Here is a 20,210-nt window from a genome sequence, read left to right on the forward strand (position 1 = left end):
AACAGGTTAATATAATAGTTTTTTACTACAGTGTATGTACTATGTTTCACTAGTGACCAATACAGTCTGAAAATACCATATCAAAATGTACGGTTCTTTTACTATATGTGTAAATAAATACGGTACAAAATATATATGGACAACCTGACTCGGTAGAATGGGCCATATAACTTCATTCATGAGGATGATGACATTTGTTGCACATTAAGTTCAAAGAAAGTCTGGAAGTGGTTGCAGCCAATTTTATTTTTAGTTTCACACTTTTGACATTGGAGAATCACATAGTTATTTGCTTAGTTTCACACATGTGACATGCATTAAAAAGTACTAAAAACAGTTAGGATATAATACAAAAAATCCTGTAACAGTCCTCAGATTTAGCAGCCAGGTACATATACCTAGCCAGGTATATGAATATTGTACAGCAGCCTGTCGCTGAAGGAGCTGCACAGTGAGGACAGGGAATGTAACAAAGAATGTTTATCACATCTTAATAAACACCTTTAAAAAAAATGTACAGTCTATGTACATACATGGTATGGCCTCCTCTTCGTCCACAATCTGTTTTTTCAGAGCAGGGATCTTTCCAGTTTTTAAGTACATGTTTAGCTTGGAATTAGCAAAGACCCGTGCATCATGCACACTCCCAGGCCACTTTACCACGACATCCATGAATCGGTACCTGTAATCACAGACAGCCTGTACATTAAAGGAATATTTTCCTTTCCTGTTGATGTAACTAGTGGAGTCGTTAGATGGCTGCTTGATTTCGATGTGGGTTCCGTCCACTGCTCCTAAACATTGTGGCATGCCATGTGTACAATGGAACCCCTCAACCAGATCCGCGGTCTCGGGCTCAGTAAAAGGCAGCTTGATGTATTTTGGACCCAGGTGGATGGTGATCGCTCTGCATGTCTCCCTAATAATGAGGGACAAAGACGGGCGGGAAACTCCGAAGGCGTTAGCAGTCTTCCGTAGCCTTCCCTCGTCGCTCAGGTAATAAAGAACCGCAGCAACCCTTTTCAGTGGATCAATTGGCGCCCTCATGTTTGTAGTTTTCTTCTCGATATATGGGCGCAGTTCTTCAGTCAGGGCAACGACAGAGGCTTTGGACATGCGGAAGTTCTCCCTCCATTCATCGTCCACGACAACGCCATTGACAAAATTGTCCCACCAACTGCTAGTTCTGCCCGGTCTTACCCAAAACTTTCTCCTGGTCGCCCTTCTGGTTGTTCTCCGCGGTGGATTTAGCCACATGTCGTGTATGTGGTTCTTCATGTCCACTAGTTGCTTGTGGTTGTCGTAGAAGCACCGTAGTTGTAGCACTAACATATTAATCATGGTCAGTAGCGTCTGGAGCACAACAGCAACCCTGTGATCCGCCATTCTTGTTGTTGTTGTTGTAGAAACAAATCAGCAATGAGGCGGGGGAGAGGTGGGAAGAGGCGGGGCTGTCGTTATTTTTTCAGGCAATATTCGTATAGAGGCGATTAAACGGACTCGGTTGACCCCCCAGAGCGTTTCGTTTGCAAATCTATCCACCTTGGGACCCGTTATCGTTTGTGTGGTCAGTTTCTATCGGCCTCGTCTAAATAATAGGGCTATACGCACGCGAAACTATGCAGATACAAGCAGTTTTCTCCTCGTGTAAACGGCGCCTGAGTAAGAAAAAGGTTTATAACGTTGTGAGAATGGGTCTGCAGAGAGCATTCCTCCGCGATCCCAACTTAGCAGCCCGAAAAACGTTTAGCCATTTAAACAGTCGTAGTATACCTTGTTTGTTTTAAACATCATAAATACACAAACAACAATGAATACTTACAGGTTGTGTACCCGAATCTCCCGCTGGTCCAAACAAAGTAGGAACAGCATCGTTCTTCAGTGCCCTACGCTCAGGGGCGCCGCCAGGGATTTTGGGCCCCATGAAAAGATATCACATTGGGCCCCACCACCAGGCCCAGGCCACGCCAACCAAGCACAATTGCTGTAACCACACCTCCAGAACCCAACCGACTCATTTATGCTTTAAATAACTCTACCAGTACAGGCTTGCATCTATCTTGTAGTCCAATACTAACCGCACAATATTTACTGACACTGAGCTGTGAAAATATAACACTGTGCAGACGTGCAACATTCTGCTGCAGTAGAATTCACTATTTGATATAAGACTAACATTCCTGACAATAGATCTCAATAGTCATCTTTTATGGTGTAAATGCCTTTTTAATAATAACATTTTTGAATGGAACATTCTCAACATGAATGCATGAATCCAAATAAATATAACTTAAATACTGTGTTTGAAATGTGTAATTGAAATTAGATGTTAGCTTTTTGTTTTGATATATATATATATATATATTTTGTATTCCAGTCTCCCTTCAAATATGTTAAGTGGCATGTCATTCAACACAATGCTGCTCACCTCCTTCAGTTGGGAGAAAAGCTGGTTCAGGTTCAGCCTTATGGGGGGACAGGGCTGCTGAGCCTAGAGATGGATCTGTTGGTCCTGGCACCAGGGGGAGGGACAACTGGTTTAGTATGAATAGCTGCTAAAAATGTACCTGCATTTATTAAATGTCAGCTAAAAGAGCAGTGAAATGAAAAACTTCTGAATTTTCTGTGAAGATATTAACAGTACTTAATGTCAGCTTAGTACATTATTATTTACAATGGACTACGCTTAGCTAACAGACTAATTTCCACCACTCATGGACACCCACCTTTTCTTTTGAAAAACTGGGTGACATACTGTCGCCCTTTAGTCCCTCTCTCTTGTCTTTCTCTCCTTTCTTTTTCTTTTTTGAAAGCCTGACTTTTTTAGTCGTTGAGACATCGTACACACATAATGTATGGAGGACGGAACATGACATAAGTATAAATAAATAAATGTGTAAATAAATGTATGAAGAAATACAGGAATAAATAAATAAATAAATACGGAAATAAATAAATGAGGAAATAAATACATAAATAAATAAATGTGGAAATTAATACACAAAAAATAAATAAAATAATAAATAAATATGGAAATAAATACTTGAATGTATAAATAAATACATAAAAGTCGAAAATAAAACAGAACACACTTTATTATATTATCTTTAATATATTTCTACATTTACGGTTACTTTTATTTATTTATGTATTTCTGTGAAATGCTGGCAGAGGGTGTGGCCTCTGGGTATCCCCACGTCAGAGTACCCAGGAAGTAAACAATGGAAAATGAGAAATCTCCAAGGAGGCGTTTTGGGGCAGCATAGACTGTGTTAGAGTTTTACTCGCTACAGGGTGTACTTTGAGGGTTTTTGACTCTGCAGACCGTTTACATGCATACAAACCTTCATAACACACAAGGGGACGGGTAATAACCAGAAAAGCATGACATGGGCCCTTTAATAAAAAAAAACATTGTGTTTATGGACACATGGGAGATCTTTTTTGCGTGAAATGTTAAACAGCTTGTGTTTAATAGCCACTATTTTATTTAACGCTCTCCTAGCTCCAATATTAAAACAATTCCACCACGGAGAGACTAAGACATCAGTAACAAACAAACAAACTGTATACAGAATTTCTAATATAAGTTCTGAGAACATGCTGCTGTGACAGGAAAGCATTTTAATGACAGGAAGTGAGTTCTCTACAGCCAGTCAGATCTAAGGGGTTGCGAGGCCTCCAGCCGTTAGAGCTGTGATTGATCGGTGGTCCGCTGACTGTTGTCCAGCTCCAGGAAGTCGTCCTGAGAGGAGAAGATGTCGGACAGCAGGTAGCAGCTCTCCTGCTTCGCCTCCTGTTGAGCATCCTGTCGGCGCTTGCTCTTCCTCAGCTGCTCCTGCAGGAGAGGAGTCACCCTCAGGTGCAGGAAGTCTATGATCTCTGCAACAGAAAGTGACATCAGGGGCATCATTTATAAAGTGATATACGCTCAAAAAATGGCGTACGCCAGTTTCTACGCAATGTTTGCGATTTATAAAATACTAACATGACGGGAAAATGTGCGGTCCTCCACGCAAACTCTAACCCATGCGTACGCACTAAGCACAACAACGGGAGAGACGAGAAACTGCGACACCGTTGGCAGAAGGAAGAATGGAGAGAAATATGTGGAAATAATACCATAAATAAAATGTTACCTCTCATTTATCAAATATGAAGAATTCATTTTCAAACATTGATTAAAGCCAATCTTAAAATGATTAAACAAACGCCTGTTTGAGACTCCTCAGTGCACACAAACACATAACTTGGAGAAATAAATAAATACGGATATGTTATTTAAAACCACCTCGAATATGTTGTGTCAATGTTATGAAATGTTTTCTCATAAATGATGCGGTAAGCAGGAGGACAGAATTACGTCTAAACTGACGCCGTTTTGCATTTCTATAGGTTGTAGATACGAGCATGGTTTTATATACTATCACGTTTAATCGTGTTTTATGCCGTTTGCCAAGACTTGATAAGTCGCTCGTAAAACACAGGAGGTATGGAAACTAAGAACACCATATGTGGTAAATTGTACAGCTAATATAACACAACACATTAGTTGTATTTCATTTAACTGGTGGATTATGGATATATAGTTGCTGATCGACAGCTGGAACACAAACCACCAAATACAACAAAATAATTCAGATCCAGTCGTCATGACTCCACTCCGGAGGGATTCCCCGATCATTTCTTACAGTTTCTCATCAAGGGGGTGTCTCCTGTCCCCGGGACAAACACACTGCCTGAGGAAGGTTATGTGTATTTTTTTTGTCATTAACTTTTTTCGGACCACTTATTTATTTATTTTGGTGACGATCCGACCTCCATGCTGCTACTCTGGTTCAAACTGCATCCACCAAACAATATGATTTATCTCCACCTCCCCACAATAATCCAAATCTGACACGGTGTGAGATGTCTTTTTTAGCTGTTCGGTCGTCATTTCCTGCGATCTTCTTCATGCAGTCAGTCAAAATGAATGAATGAATGGGCGTTTCTTTGACTATTTATAGGCAAATATGGGCGTTACGAGTTGATTGTGATTCATAAAGGGAAACAGGCGTAGGGAGTGCCGTACGCACTTCCCTCGCCGGTACGCAATGTTTTGTGAATCGGAAAATGTCGGAACATTTCTGTACCTATTTTTTTGCTTTGTACTACGTAAGCAACCTTCCCACGTCAATCCTACGCAAGGCGTTATGAATGAGGCCCCAGGTGAGGAGGACATCATGGTAGCTTAACTTAAATCAACTCAAACCGTTCATGCAGTACTCTGTGATATATATTGCAGTACTCTGTGATATATACATTACATTACATGTTACTTGTTAGACGCTTTTATCCAAAGCAATCCCCACAGGAGCAATTTGGGGTGAAGTGTCTCAGGGACACAAGGACATGCTGACTGCAGTGGGGTTTGAACCTGTGACCATCTGCTCCCCAGACCAAGGCGCCACACGCCTCCCATATATTGCAGTACTCTGTAATATATACTGCAGTTCTCTGTGATATACAGTGAAGGATTAATAATTATTTGATCCCTTGCACATTTTGTATGTTTGCCCACTTACAAAGAAATTAACAGTCTGTCATTGTCCTGCTAGAAGACCCATCCATGACCCATTTTCAGTGTCCTGGCTGAGGGAAGGAGGCTATCGGCCAAGATTTTACGGTTCATGGCCCCGTACATCCTCTCCTCGATGCAGTGAAGTTGTCCTGTCCCCTTAGCAGAGAAACACCCCCAAAGCAGAATGTTTCCACCTCCATACTTGACGGTGGCGATGGTGTTCTTGGGGTTAAAGTCAGCATTTCTCTTCCTCCATACACGGCGTGTCGATTTGATGTCAAAGATCTCGATTTTGGTCTCATCTGACCACATCATCTTCTCCCAAGCCTTCTCTGAATCATTCAGATGTTCATTGTCAAACTTCAGACGGGCCTTTCATCGGCCTTCTTGAGCGGGGGACCTTGCGGGCGCTGCAAGATTTGATCCATTATGGTGTAGTGTGTTACCAATAGTTTTCTTGGTGACTGTGGTGCCAGCTGCCTTGAGATTATTAACAAGTTCCTCCCGTGTAGTTCTTGGCTGCTACCTCACCTTTCTCATTTAGTGGGAATGCTGATACAGCATTCCCACTATCTGTTATGCTATGCACGAAATTCTTTATTATTCCGCCAGGTTATTTTGCACCTCTTCTTCTCCCACATTCCACATCGCAGAAACTCCGTTCAAACATCAAAACGTTCAGCTCGGTCGGGAATCGATGGCTATTACTTTTCTTATTCATAACTTTCATAATTCCAGTGATACATCCCATAATTCATCAAATTTTTAACATGGAAGTCAATGGAGAAACTCTTCAGACTTGAACAATCTTCATGCAACTTCAACTGCTAACTGCTCCTTCATACTTTCACTCAGAAACCTCATTCCAATTTTAAAATGTTACACATCTTTCTGACATTATTCATGTAACACAACTTTTAAATCTGATTCATACTTTTACAGATATTAAACATTGTTCAGACCTTGGTAAAAAGGCCTTCTTCAGATTTTAGAGTGCGTGATGTCACAGCTAGAGTGGAGGACAGATTTAATTTTGCCTTCATATTTTCTTTTAAACCTGCCATAATTCCCAAACCCTACATTCCTGAGACATCATATTTCATGAGAAACGTAGGAAAACATCTCGTAGCTTGAGAAATTAAAAAAGATTAAGCAAAAATAATTAAACAAAATGCCTCTTGAGGGCATGAAGTGACAGAAACTTTCAACATGTCTCCATTAAACCCCATTGTAAGTTCAGCCTCATCCCCACCACCACAGCAGCCACACACTTTAGTTAAACTGCCAAAAAGGCCACATTATTAACCCGAAAGTACACAAAAAGTACACTTCAGATGCTGAAGTACCTTGACATGCTTCACGCTTTGAAATTTCACCGATATGTTACGGTTCTTCAACAAAACGTTCACATGTAAGAGGTTTATCTCATTCAGAACAATGAAAATGCTCTCCTCTCACTGATCACCATGGAAACCTTTGATCTCTGGACACGTCGTTAGCTCAAATATAAACACCTGTGTCATGGAACATGATGATGTCATAACTCCAACTGACATGCTCAGAGCACCAGACTTCAGATAATGGTTAACGGTCCAGCCCTCAACAGCTCTACGTCAATTATGGGGTGTCATCATATGCCGTTTCCATGGAAACGCAACCCTCGCCATAAAAGACGATGTTGCTATAACTCCTATGAAAATGTTCAAAAAGTGCTCAAACTTCACGTGTGCTAACAGTCCAGCCGTGAAGACATCTACGAGACAGTTTTGAGATTTCTTCAAATGCCGTTGCCATGGCAACACAATGCCCACCATGAAACACGGTTTTCTCATAACTTCAATGAAAATGCTCCAAACGGCCCAAAACTTCACAGGTTTGGTAACGATGCAGCCATTAACACATCTAAGCGTATTATGGGATGTCATCAAATGCCGTTGGCATGGTGACAGATCATTCGCCATCAAGTTAGTTCAAAAGTTTGCAGTTCAAATATTCTGCTGCTTTTCCAAGCCTTTTTACTTTATTTTCTTCTCTCATCACACATTCAAGCCCCCAGTGTTCATGTATCATTTCAATCTAAATTATTCACTTTCTTCTTACACATTACATTTCAGCATAGCAGTTTAGCGTCAGCTTTTCAGCATAAAGCATTCCCACTAGCAATTTCTTCAGGAATTGCATTCTCTAGTTATCATTAATACCCTATGGGGCGAGACCTTGAGTTGAGCCCCAGACCGATTGATGGTCATTTTGTGTTTCTTCCATTTCCAAATAATCGTACCAACAGTTGCCTCCTTCTCACCAAGCTGCTTTCTGATGGTCTAGTTGCCAATTCCAGCCTGGTGCAGGTTTGCAATCTTGCCCCTGAGGTCTTTAGACAGCTCTTTAGTCTTGCCCATGGTGGAGAGGTCAATTTTTATCTTTTATCTAATTTCTGGATTTCCTTTTTGATATTCTGTCTCTCATTAGTAAAACAAACCTACCCTTAAAATGATAGACTGGGACTTCCGGTTTGGGACGGCATGGAGTACAAGCAACGTTCAGGCACTCCTGCTTACTTTTAATCTTCTCACCCCTTAACCTCTCATTTGCCCAACTAAATTGCTTCAAGTCATATATTACCCCTTTATATACTAATATTTACTCCCAAATGGCTTCAAAGACCGGTAACCACGGGAAAAAGGACGTCTCGGCGGCGACAGCTAGCTTAACGGTTGAAGCTATCTCTTTGCTACTGGACCAGCATCGGGAGGCGCTAACAGCGGACTATAAAACCTATTTTAGCACACTTGAAACTACATTTGACGAGGTCCGGTCTACAGTCGAGGATCACGGACAGCGTCTATCCTCTCTGGAGCTAATTTCTGATGACCTGAGTCAGCGTATTAACGAGTTGGAAGATGTCTGCTCGAGCCTGCGGGATAACAACTCCAAGCTCACTGCTAAAGTCAACGAGCTGGAAGGTCTTAGCAGACGACAAAACGTACGCATCCTCGGTCTATGCTCACACCAAAGACCCAAATGTATACAAAAAGAGGGTGGAGTTACAAACTGAATTTGATCTCTTTTCGACACATCCAATTGAACGCCACAACTTGTAAAGAACAAAAGTTGGTTTTATGCTCATGGGGAAAAATCTGGTAAGCTGCTGGCTAATCAGTTGAGAAAATACAAGGCTAAGCAGTTCATAACTCAAATTGCAAAGGAGGATGGCAGTATCACCTCAGACCACACCGCCATTAATGACACGTTCAGGAACTTGTATTCTGGGCTCTACTTTTCTGAATTTCACAATGATAACAATTTGATGGAAGGTTTCTTAAACAACTTAAACATCCCCAAAATCTCTACTGAACTGACTGGAGCAGCCTATTTCGCAAGCTGAAATAGCTATAGCTATCTCCTCCCTACAGTCTGGAAAATATCCAGGACCCGACGGGTTCCCTGCAGAGTTCTTCAAAATGTTCTCTTTACTGATTTCTCCTTAACTCAGTTTAGTTCTGTCAGAATCTTTCAAACAAGGCAAACTTCCCTCATCATTTTATGAAGCAACCATCACTCTTATTGCAAAGAAAGGTAAAGTCCCGATTGAATGTTCCTCCTATAGGCCTATCTCTTTATTAAACGTTGATGCCAAAATTCTGGCTAAAGTTCTGGCCCGAAGATTGGAGAACATCTTGCCAACAATTGTCTCAGATGACCAAACTGGTTTTGTCAAAAAACGCCAATCATATTTCAATACACGTTGTTTATTTAATATTTTGTACTCTCCCTCTGATACAGTTCCTGAGTGTGTTATTTCCTTGGATGCTGAAAAGGCATTTGACCGCGTGGAGTTAAAGTATTTATTTGAACTTTTGGAAAAATTGAATCATTTTAGACTGAACTTCATTGCTTGGATTAAGTTATTGTACTTGTGCCCTAGGGCATCGGTCCTCACAAACTCAATACAATCAAAGCCTTTCAACCTCCAACTAGGCACTCGTCAAGGTTGCCCCTTAAGCCTGTTACTTTTTGATCTGGTCATGGAGCCACTGGCAATCTCACTTCGCAGTAGCAAAAGATATTTCTGGGATTTGGAGGAGTGGGGTTGAGCATAGAGTGTCCCTTTATGCGGATGATCTCTTACTTACTGATCTCATATCGGACCCAGCTACATCTTTGAACAAAGCCCATCTTCCAAAATCTAAAACGAGTGGAGGCATGTCACTGCCTAATTTTCGTTTTTTACTATTGGGCAGCCAACATACGTTGTATTACGTTTTGATCTCATTTTCACAATCAGGCCGATTGTCCGTCCTGGGTGGCTATGGAGTTGAGTTCCTTCAAAGGACTTTCCATCTTAGCCCTGCTCGGATTTTCACTCCCTCTCCCTCCCAAAAACGTGGGTTGTAATCCGGTTGCTAGATACACATTGAGGGTGTGGGCTCAGTTCAGAAAACACTTCAGCTTTCATGGTTTCTCTCTCTTGAGACCTATTCTATCCAACCACCTTTTTCAACTGTCTGCATCTGACTCTGTGTTTCGGGAATGGCAGAGGGGGGGTATCACATGTTTTAAGGCTCTTTTTATTAACAACAGCTTTGCTTAATTTGAGCAACTTTCTGAAAAGTTTAGCCTTCCGAACACTAATTTCTTCAGATATCTGCAAATCAGGCATTTCCTCCATTCTAAGATCTCAAGCTTCCCAGAAGCACCCGAGTCGAACATCGCCGAGATGCTTCTTAATTTGCATCCAAGTGGTCTTATTTCGGTTATCTATGACAAGCTGACAGGTATAAGAAATGCTCCCCTCAACAAAATTAAAACTGCCTGGGAGCTTGATTTAAATGTTTCAATACCTGAGGACGTATGGGTTTCAATCTTCAAACTGGTTAATTCCACATCCATCTGTGCCCATCACTGTTTGCTACAGTTTAAAGTTTTGCACAGGGCTCATATGTCTAAAGCTAAATTGTCCCGGATCTACCCAGATGTAAGCACCTACTGTGAAAGGTGTAAAATAAATGAGGCCACCCTGGCACACATGTTTTGGACATGTCCTAGCCTAGAGAAATATTGGAAGGACATTTTCAATACTTTATCTGTTATCCTTGATCAAAAGCTGGACCCTCACCCTCTAGTTGCACTCTTTGGCACCACTGGAGAGGATGATACACTCAGTACTCTGATATATACTGCAGTACTCTGTGATATACACAGAACAAAAATATTAACACAACTCTTTTGTTTTTGCTCCCATTTTTCTTGAGCTGAAATCAAAGAACTAAGACTTTTTCTATGTACACAAAAGGCCTATTTCTCTCAATTACTGTTCACAAATGTATTGTCTGTATTAGTGAGTACTTCTCCTTTGCCGAGATAATCCATCCACCTCACAGGTGTGGCATATCAACATGCTGATCAGACAGCATGATTATTGCACAGCTGTGCCTTAGGCTGCTCACAGTACAAGGCCACTCTAAAATGTTACTTTTATCACACAGCACAACACCACAGATGCTGCAAGTTTTGAGTGAGCGAGCAATTTGCTGATGACAGGAATATCCACCTGAGCTGTTGCCAGTGAATTTAATGTTAATTTCTCTACCATCAGCCGTCTCCAAAGGCGTTTCCGAGAATTTGGCAGTACATCCAACTAGCCTCACAACCACAGACCACATGTAACCACATCAGGGGAGCCCATCTGCATGCTATCGTCATCTCCGGGTTCTTGACCTGACTGCAGTTCGTTGTGGTAACTGACTTGAGTGGGCAAATGCTTACCTTCGTTGGCGTCTGGAACTTTGGAGAGGTGTTCTCTTCTCTGTGAATCCCGGTTTTCACTGTACAGGCAAGATGGCAGACATGTGGGTGAGCGGTTTGCTGATGTCAACGTTGTGAATCGAGTGGCCCCTGGTGGGTGTGGGGTTATGGTATGGGCAGGTGTACGACAACGAACACAGGTGCATTTTATTGATGGCATTTTGAATGCGCAAAGTGACCGTGACGAGATCCTGAGGCCCGTTGTTGTGCCATGTTGCAAGAATCTGTACACAATTCAAGCTGAAAACATCCCAGTTCTTGCATGGCCTGTTTCCTCACCGGACATGTCACCCATTGAGCATGTTAGGGATGCTCTTGATCGGTGTATACGCCAGTGTGTTCCAGTTCCTGCCAACATCCAACAACTTCGCACAGCCATTGAAGAGGAGAGTAAAACCCATGAGGCCTGACATGGTCATATGGTCGGAGGAGGAAGATCATCATTATTGAGCTGACAGCCCCTTGGAAATACAGGTGCGAAGAGGCCTCGGAAAGGAGGGTTAAGCCATTAAGTACCAGGACCTGGTCCATCAATGCAGGGACAAAGGGTAGCAGACCTGGCTATATCCAGTTGAAGTTGGCTGCAGGGGCTTCCCGGTGCAATCTGTGTGAAAGATGCTCACAGCTCTGGGACTAGCAGGAAGGGAGCTAAATACAGTTGCTCGTAGGTTAGGGGAAGCAGCAGAAAGAGCCTCTTGTTAGCTCTGGAACAGACGGGAGGAGTTGTGCAGGAAGCCAGGGGAGGATGGGCAATGGGACGTGGTGATTCAGGGTGGAAACCAGGGCTCTCGGCTAACTTCTTTCACCATCCTCCCGGAACCGTCCCGAAATACAATCTAAGCCGTCCCGAAATTAATGTGGACCGTCCCGAATTTAAAATATTAGTTTTTCTACATTATCATTAGTTAAAATCATTCAAAGTGACCTTTAACATAAATAAAACATCATACAAATCATTAGATGATAATTCATCAACCTTTTTAATTGAGTAAATCAGTCAAACACATAAACAAAGGCCAAATATATTTAAAAAAAACACACAAGCGAGAAAGTTACTCTAATATTGAATCCAATCAAGTTCTATCCAATTATCAAAAACATCCAACACTCTGTCCTGAAGACAGAAGACAGAACCCAGAGTAACCACTAACCAGGATGACAGTCTGTAACACAGTCAGGAGACCTTTACAAACTGCCCCGCCCCCTCGCACACAGACGGGGGAGAGAGCTCTCTCGTCTGGATTGGAAAGATCGAAAATAAGATCGAAAATACATCATAGACGCATTTTGTAGACTTATTGCATATTAGAAACGGAGTTGGCGAAACTAAAACTGCGATATAATGTTCATGTAGCAATAATACATGACATATATGTTTTAAATGTCTCCACTACCGATAAAAAGTCAGATAACGTCGGAGCTTAACGCTACCACTGTCTTTAATAATTCCGGCCCGGGGCCCGTTTAATACCGGGGCTCGGTACCCATCCCTACATGGGGAGAGACGCAGCATATTGCTAAGGACTAAATACGATGGAGAGTTCTCATCTCAGCCTTATTACCCATAGGGGATGAAGAGGAGTTAGTAAATAAAGAGGCCGGCGCTCCAGGGTTAGGTTCTGCTGTGCGTTTTCGTGATGTAACGTAAACAATTGCAGAATTCCTCCACGGGATGCCATTGTCATTGTACATCACTCAACGCGAAATACACACACTCAGTACATAGCTAGACCCAATAATTTGCGGGCCAGGAGTTTGCGGGCACAGCTGTGTGTGTGTGTGTGTGTGTGTGTGTGTGTGTGTATTTCGCGGTTTGCTAAATGTTTTGTGCGTGTGTGTTTATGTTGACAAGGAGGTTTAATAACTGTGTGCTACACAAAACGTGCAGTCAGTTTCATTTTCATCGCCGTTCGTACTGTAGTAGAGTTATCAGGGTATTTTTATTTTAACTCTCGTCCCAAATTCGTCCCAAGATTATTTTTTATCCTCCCCGACCCTATTTTTTTCGGCCCCGGGACGACGGGACGTCCTTAAACTCGAGCCCTGGTGGAAACGCCACCTGACAACATCCTCTCTTTGCCGAAAGCCATAGTTATAAGTATATGACTGAAGGTGTTAGCAGTAGATGTATCTAACAGTGATATATACTGCGGTACTCAGCAGTATTACTGTAGTTCTCCCTAGTATATTAGTAGTATTACTGTAGTACTCAGGTGTATAGCAGTACCTCCGTAGAACAGGCCGCTCCAGTGAGGAACTCTGGAAACCTTCAGTCTGTGGAAACTCTTCTGAACACACATAGGAGTCACCTTCCTGAAACACACACACACACACACACACACACACACACACACACACACACACACACACACACACACACACACACACACACACACACACACACACACACACACACACACACACACACACACACACACACACACACACACACACACACACACACACACACACACACACACACACACACACACACACACACACACACACACACACACACACACACACACACACACACACACACACACACACACACACACACACACACACACACACACACACACACACACACACACACACACACACACACACACACAGTAAGGAGAGACATTGTTACCATGGTTACCACCTGGTCACCTCGGTTACCAGCTCTGTATGGGTGGGTGACAGTTTGAAATTATGACCTCACCCGACAGCATGAGCGACCTCGTCCCAGTCGACATCGCACATGTCCTCCACACGCATGTTGTACAGCCTGAGACACACATCATATTAGAATTTAAATAATTATTATGATTTCTTTTTTTATTATTATTACAATTATTTATCTTTTAAATTAAAAATATCATTATTATTAAAATTATCATTAGTGCTGATCAAACCCAGAATCTGTTTGAAAATAATAGATAAATAATAATTACAGGTCGACAATGATTAGGTGTTTTATTTTGAAAGGGACTCACGTGTTAATGAGGACGATTTTAGCCTCCAGTCCTTCAGGTCCTCTGCTGAATGTGCTCCCACCTGAGGCCAGCTTACCCTTCAGCAGAGAGAACCTGCAACACAGCAGCACTGTTATTGATGTTATTATTAGGGTCTGAGACCAGAGGTCGGCGAAGACCCTATTGTAATCGCTCGCGCAGCTAGTCCGCGCAAGCCCAGTCACGTGAATGCAACTTGCATGCTTGATATCCGTAGGATCAATTTAATCGCTTATTGATATTGGTCCGATTATTAGGGTCTGAGACCAGAGGTCGGCGAAGAGCCTATTGCAACCTTTTTTAGGATGAGAACTACTTTCAAAAAATAAAACAAGTCGGGGGCTACTTTTTTTTTTGCACGACTAGGCTGTTCAATGGGGCTGATGTGTTGTTTAGATTCTGCCAGAAGGAAAATCACGGTCACACTCCTTATGAAGCGGTGAGCTGCCGCTCCACATTGCTTTTCTTCCCGACTGCAACGCTGGTCCCGCAAATCAAGCAAGAACGTGATTGGTCGATATGCATTGTGGCGGTGGGGGGAGGAGGGGTGTTAGATAGATATAGAGTTGTAGTACCCAGACCCAGTGGCAGAGGAGGTGGCACTGGTCTCCTGCTCTCTCCCAAATGGAGCTTTTCCCTCTTCAAGCTACCTAACTTCACTCCTTCCACCTTTGAATTCCATGCCATCACAGTAACCCAGTGGTTCCCAAACTTTTTCAGTCGGGCTCCCCTTGGGTAATTGGAAATATTTTCGGGCCCCCCCAACCCGGTTCCCATCTATATTGGTAGGATTAATTGTATATTGTTGTAAAAACATTACATTTTCTCTGCTAATAATAATAAGATACAAAGATCCAACTATAATTTTATATTTTATTATGGATTACACATGAACAAAAGTGCTTGTAATAGATACTGTGAATTAATTTGATGGCAGCAACAGCAGAAAAGCCTGTCTCACACAAGTCTGATGTTGCAAAAGGCAGCAGTATGCCCACAGCTCTCTGACCAATGAGATATTTTCGAGCAGTGTTTGTTTACAATTTCTTCCCGTGCCCCCCCTGCAGTACCTCAGCGACCCACTAGGGGTCGCGCCCCACAGTTTGAAAACCACTGCAGTAACCCATCCTATACAATTAACCATTGTTGTTCTCTATTGTCCACCAGGCGCCTTGGGGGACTTCTTGGAGGAATTAGATCATCTCCTCTCACACATCCCTGAAACTGGCCCTCCCACTGTACTTCTCTGAGACTTCAACCTCCAGACAGGGAAGATATCTGAACTAACATCTCTTTTAACCGCCTTTGCTTTCTCACTGTCTCCATCCCCACCAACTCATAAAGCTGGCAATGTCCTTGATCTCATATTCTCAAGGAACTGCTCTACTTCTAACCTCTCTGTAAACCCACTTCACACATCCGACCACTCTTTCATTTCATTCTCTCTACCCCTTTCCAAACATAACAAACTAATCTCTTCTAATTCTGCACCTGTCCGCCGTAACCTTCGTTCCCTCTCCCCCTCTACTCTGACCTCATCGGTGCTCTCAGCCCTCCCTTCCTCTGACTCGTTCCAACTCCTGCCTCCAAACTCTGCTGCAGAAACTCTCCTCTCTACTCTTTCATCCTCTCTGGACTCTCTCTGTCCTCTCACATCTCGGCGGCCTCGTCAGTCCCCTCCTGCTCCCTGGCTAAATGACGCACTGCGTGCTAATAGAACCATCCTTCGGGCAGCAGAGCGGAAACGGTGGAAATCCAAACACCGTGACGACCTCCTAACCTATCAGGCTCTCCTCTCCTCTTTCTCTGCTTCGATCTCTCAGGCAAAAAGCACTTTCTTTCAAGATAAGATCCATTCTTCATATTCCAATCCCAAAAAATTATTTTCCATCTTTTCCACCCTCTGTCCTCACATCCCCGGACCCCCAGACTCGGAGGAGCACAGGAATGTCAGTATTGTTTATGAAGCAGGGTATAGAAAGTACACTATTGAAATGAAAATACTATTTATTTACTTTTACAAACAGTGAGCAGCTGCAGCATGTTTATTGGAGGACATGTGTTGGACTGTGTGGTTGGACTCTGTCTCACAGGCAGGTTGCAGTGTAACATCAGAGGAGACTGGGCCAATTGTACATTCTCAAACTGCACCACTTAGAACTAACTAAACAATTATTTTTATATAATTGTATTCAATAACCGTAACAAAATTAAACAGTATGAAGTGATTTATAAATAAGAATACAGATTTGACTTAATGTTTTCATCAATATATTTTTCTTCCAGTTTGTCATGGGACTTATGACCGGAATCGAAAAGCATAACCGGAATCGTTAAAATCCAAACGTTACCCAACCCTATGTGTGATGCAGTAAAATATTACCGTAAAAACCTTGGGAAAATGTAAAATATGATGCCGATCGATTTTTCTGGACAAGTGAAAAATGTATTCGGACAAGTAAATTGCCAAACTCACTTGTCCATGGACAAGTACTCTCTAAAAACTTTTTCTTACACTGTAACTACTTTGAAAAAAAGGTTGATGACATTCGTTCTTCTTTTTCTTACTCACCTTTACTCGCTGCTCACCCACACACTAACCTCCTTTTCCCCTCTCTCTCCAAGTGAGGTTCTTACCCTCATTACCTCTGCCCGTCCTACCACCTGTCCTCTGGACCCTATCCCCTCAAACCTCCTTCAGACTATCGCTCCTGATATTCTACCGTTTCTCACCCAACCCATCAACACTTCTCTAACTTCTGGTCACTTTCCAAACAGTCTCAAGGAGGCAAGAGTAAACCCTCTCCTAAAGAAACCCACTCTCAACCCGTCTGATGTTATAAACTACAGGCCTGTCTCTCTCCTCCCGTTCCTTTCTAAAACACTTGAACTTTAAACAACTCTCCTGTTATCTCCATCAGAACAACCTTCTGGATCCACACCAGTCTGGTTTCAAGGCAGGTCACTCAACAGAAACTGCTCTCCTCGCTGTCTCTGAGGAACTGCACACGGCTAAAGCAGCCTCCCTCTCCTCTGTCATCATCCTTTTGGACCTGTCTGCTGCATTCGACACGGTGAACCATCAGATCCTCCTTCGCACTCTCCAAAAATTTGGAGTTTCAGGCTCTGCATTTTCCCTCCTCACCTCATACCTCAAAAAGCGCTTTCACACCGCAGTACTTTTCCCGCAAATAAATAAAATGGCGGCTTCACAAAACCTTTTGGGAGTTTTACGGGGCGTGGTTTGCAATCCGCCCAGCCAATCAGACATAGGAACCTTTTTCTCCCACGAAAGTACCTGCTCTCTAGCAGGGACGGAAAAAAGGGGGTAAAAAGGTTCTCATGAACTCATTTTATTTCCGGCTCTTTTTGGTGTGAACGCGACATTTCGGAAATATATCGGAACTAAAGTGGGAAAAGTACTGCGGTGTGAACGCGCCTAAAGACCGCACCTACAGGGTAACTTGGAGAGGGTCAGAGTCCGACCCTTGTCAATTAACTACAGGGGTCCCTCAGGGCTCTGTTCTTGGTCCCCTCCTCTTCTCTTTGTACACAAACTCGCTCGGATCAGTCATTAGCCCGCATGGTTTTTCATACCACTGCTACGCTGACGACACCCAATTAATTCTGTCCTTTCCTCGCTCAGAGACCCAGGTCGTCGCACGCATCTCTGCTTGTCTAGCAGACATCTCTCAGTGGATGTCTGCTCACCACCTCAAGCTCAACCTTGACAAGACTAAACTGCTTTTTCTTCCGGGAAAAGATTGTCCCACTCTTGACCTAACAATCAACATCGGCACCTCTGTTGTTTCCCTGACTCAGACTGCAAGGAATCTGGGTGTGACCCTAGATAACAAACGGTCCTTCACTGCAAACATCGCTGCTACAACCCGCTGCTGCAGATACACTCTTTACAACATCAGGAGGATACGTCCCCTCCTGACCCAGAAAGCGACGCAGGTTCTGGCCCAGGCTCTCGTCATCTCACGCCTAGACTACTGCAACTCCCTCCTGGCTGGTCCACCTGCATGTGCCATCCGACCTCTGCAGCTCATCCAGAATGCAGCGGCTCGTCTGGTCTTCAACCTTCCAAAATGTTCCCACACCACGCCGCTCCTCCGCTCCCTTCACTGGCTTCCAGTAACTGCTAGAATCCACTTCAAGACAATGGTACTTGCGTACCATGCTGCGAATGGATCTGGCCCTTCCTACACCCAGGACATGGTTGAACTGTACACCCCAGCACGTGCACTCAGCCAAACGGCTCGCTGCACCAGCACTGCGAGGGGGACCCAAGTTCCCATCAGCAAAAACACGTCTGTTTGCTATCCTGGCTCCAAAATGGTGGAATGAGCTCCCCATTGACATCAGGACAGCAGAAAGCTTACACATCTTCCGGCGCAGACTGAAAACTCATCTCTTTCGACTCCACTTCGAGCGATAGAATTACTAACAAAGAATTACTAACAAAGCACTTATATACTAATAAAGGACTGGCTTATCTAAAGCCAGTTGAGAAGCACTTGAAATGTTTTGGCTCTATGAAACCTCATGTACTTATATGATTCTGTTTTCTTCAAGTTTGTATCTTCTTGGTCGAATGCACTTATTGTAACTCGCTTTGGATAAAAGCGTCAGCTAAATGCAATGTCATGTAATTAGGGCTGTCAGTCGATTAAAATATTTAATCGCATGATTGTCCATAGTTAATCGCGATTAATCGCACATTTTTTATCTGTTCTAAATGTACCTTAGAGGGATATTTTTCAAGTTTTGAATACTCTTATCAACATATGAGTGGACAAATATGCTTTATGCAAATGTTTGTTTATTATCATTTGAACAATGACAAATACTCTCATGAATATTCAGGGTTCTTACACCTTTTCCAAAGTCAAATTCAAGCACTTTTCAAGCATTTTCAAGGTGCATTTTCAAGCTTTTCAAGCATCTTACAGCTGTTGTAAATTACATATTTATATACACATACTTATACTCAAATGATTATTTCCCTACCTCACATTAAATCAAATGTTCTTTATGCTATAAACAACCAAATGTGTGTTTCGTAATAGCATTCTACATGAGGATGAAAAATTAAAGAAAATAAACCTAGTTTAATATTTCAAAATGAGTGACCCATCGTACGTAGACTGGGCATCCCATATAACCTGGCTGAGCCAATATAAAACAATCAGCCAAATAACTTTTCAATACATTATTGATTACTATTTTTGAGGTACTTTTAGGTTGGCAGTAAACACAAGTCAGAGGTAAATGGTGTACTTTGACTCCACTACATGTATTTAATACCTTTAGTTACTTTACAGATGTGGATTAATGATGTGAAATATAATCAAGTGTTAAATCAGACTTTAGTTCCACCTGGAGTAAATTCACAAGCTACCCTGCAGTATACATTAGCCGCGTTCACACCAAGTACTTTGCCGTACTTAGTGCCGGCACTTAGTGCCCCGGCACTTATTACCCCAGGGCACTAAGTACAGATCGCGTTCACACCGGAGTACTTTTTCCTGAGGGAAGATTACGCAAATGAGCCGCTGACGTCACTTCGTCTTCTTCTGCTTTGGGTTTACTGGCAGGCCGCAAACCACTTCACGGTGTATACTGCCACCCGAAAGTCCCCGGAGTTGGGGACTGGCTTCAGTAGAAGCTGCTGGGACTCCCAGCAGCTTCTACTGAAGCCTTCCGATTAATTTGCAGAACGCCGACACCTCCTCATCTTCACCGCTCCCATGTTTTATTTTGTGTTGCCATAAGTTAGTCTCTCTGCGTTTGTGCGCTGGGCGAATGCTAATGCTAATGCGAGGATAATCAAATGG

General features: G+C 42.8%; 1 protein-coding gene across 1 annotated transcript in view; it reads right to left on the bottom strand.

Annotated features, from left to right (window-relative positions):
* Window positions 1–3,370: 3,370 nt before the first annotated feature.
* Window positions 3,371–20,210, bottom strand: part of LOC117473664 (transcription termination factor 1-like) — a 29,133-nt gene continuing 12,293 nt past the window's right edge. Inside the window, exons 9-12 of the mRNA XM_034119376.1 lie at window positions 14,350–14,442; window positions 14,076–14,141; window positions 13,596–13,681; window positions 3,371–3,882 (exon numbers count right to left, since the gene is read on the bottom strand). Coding sequence (XP_033975267.1) covers window positions 3,689–3,882; window positions 13,596–13,681; window positions 14,076–14,141; window positions 14,350–14,442 — 439 coding nt within the window. The 3' untranslated portion in view covers window positions 3,371–3,688. The remainder of the gene's footprint in view (window positions 3,883–13,595; window positions 13,682–14,075; window positions 14,142–14,349; window positions 14,443–20,210) is intronic.

The sequence above is a fragment of the Trematomus bernacchii genome, unplaced genomic scaffold (genome assembly GCF_902827165.1).
Source record: "Trematomus bernacchii unplaced genomic scaffold, fTreBer1.1, whole genome shotgun sequence".
NCBI lineage: Eukaryota > Metazoa > Chordata > Actinopteri > Perciformes > Nototheniidae > Trematomus > Trematomus bernacchii.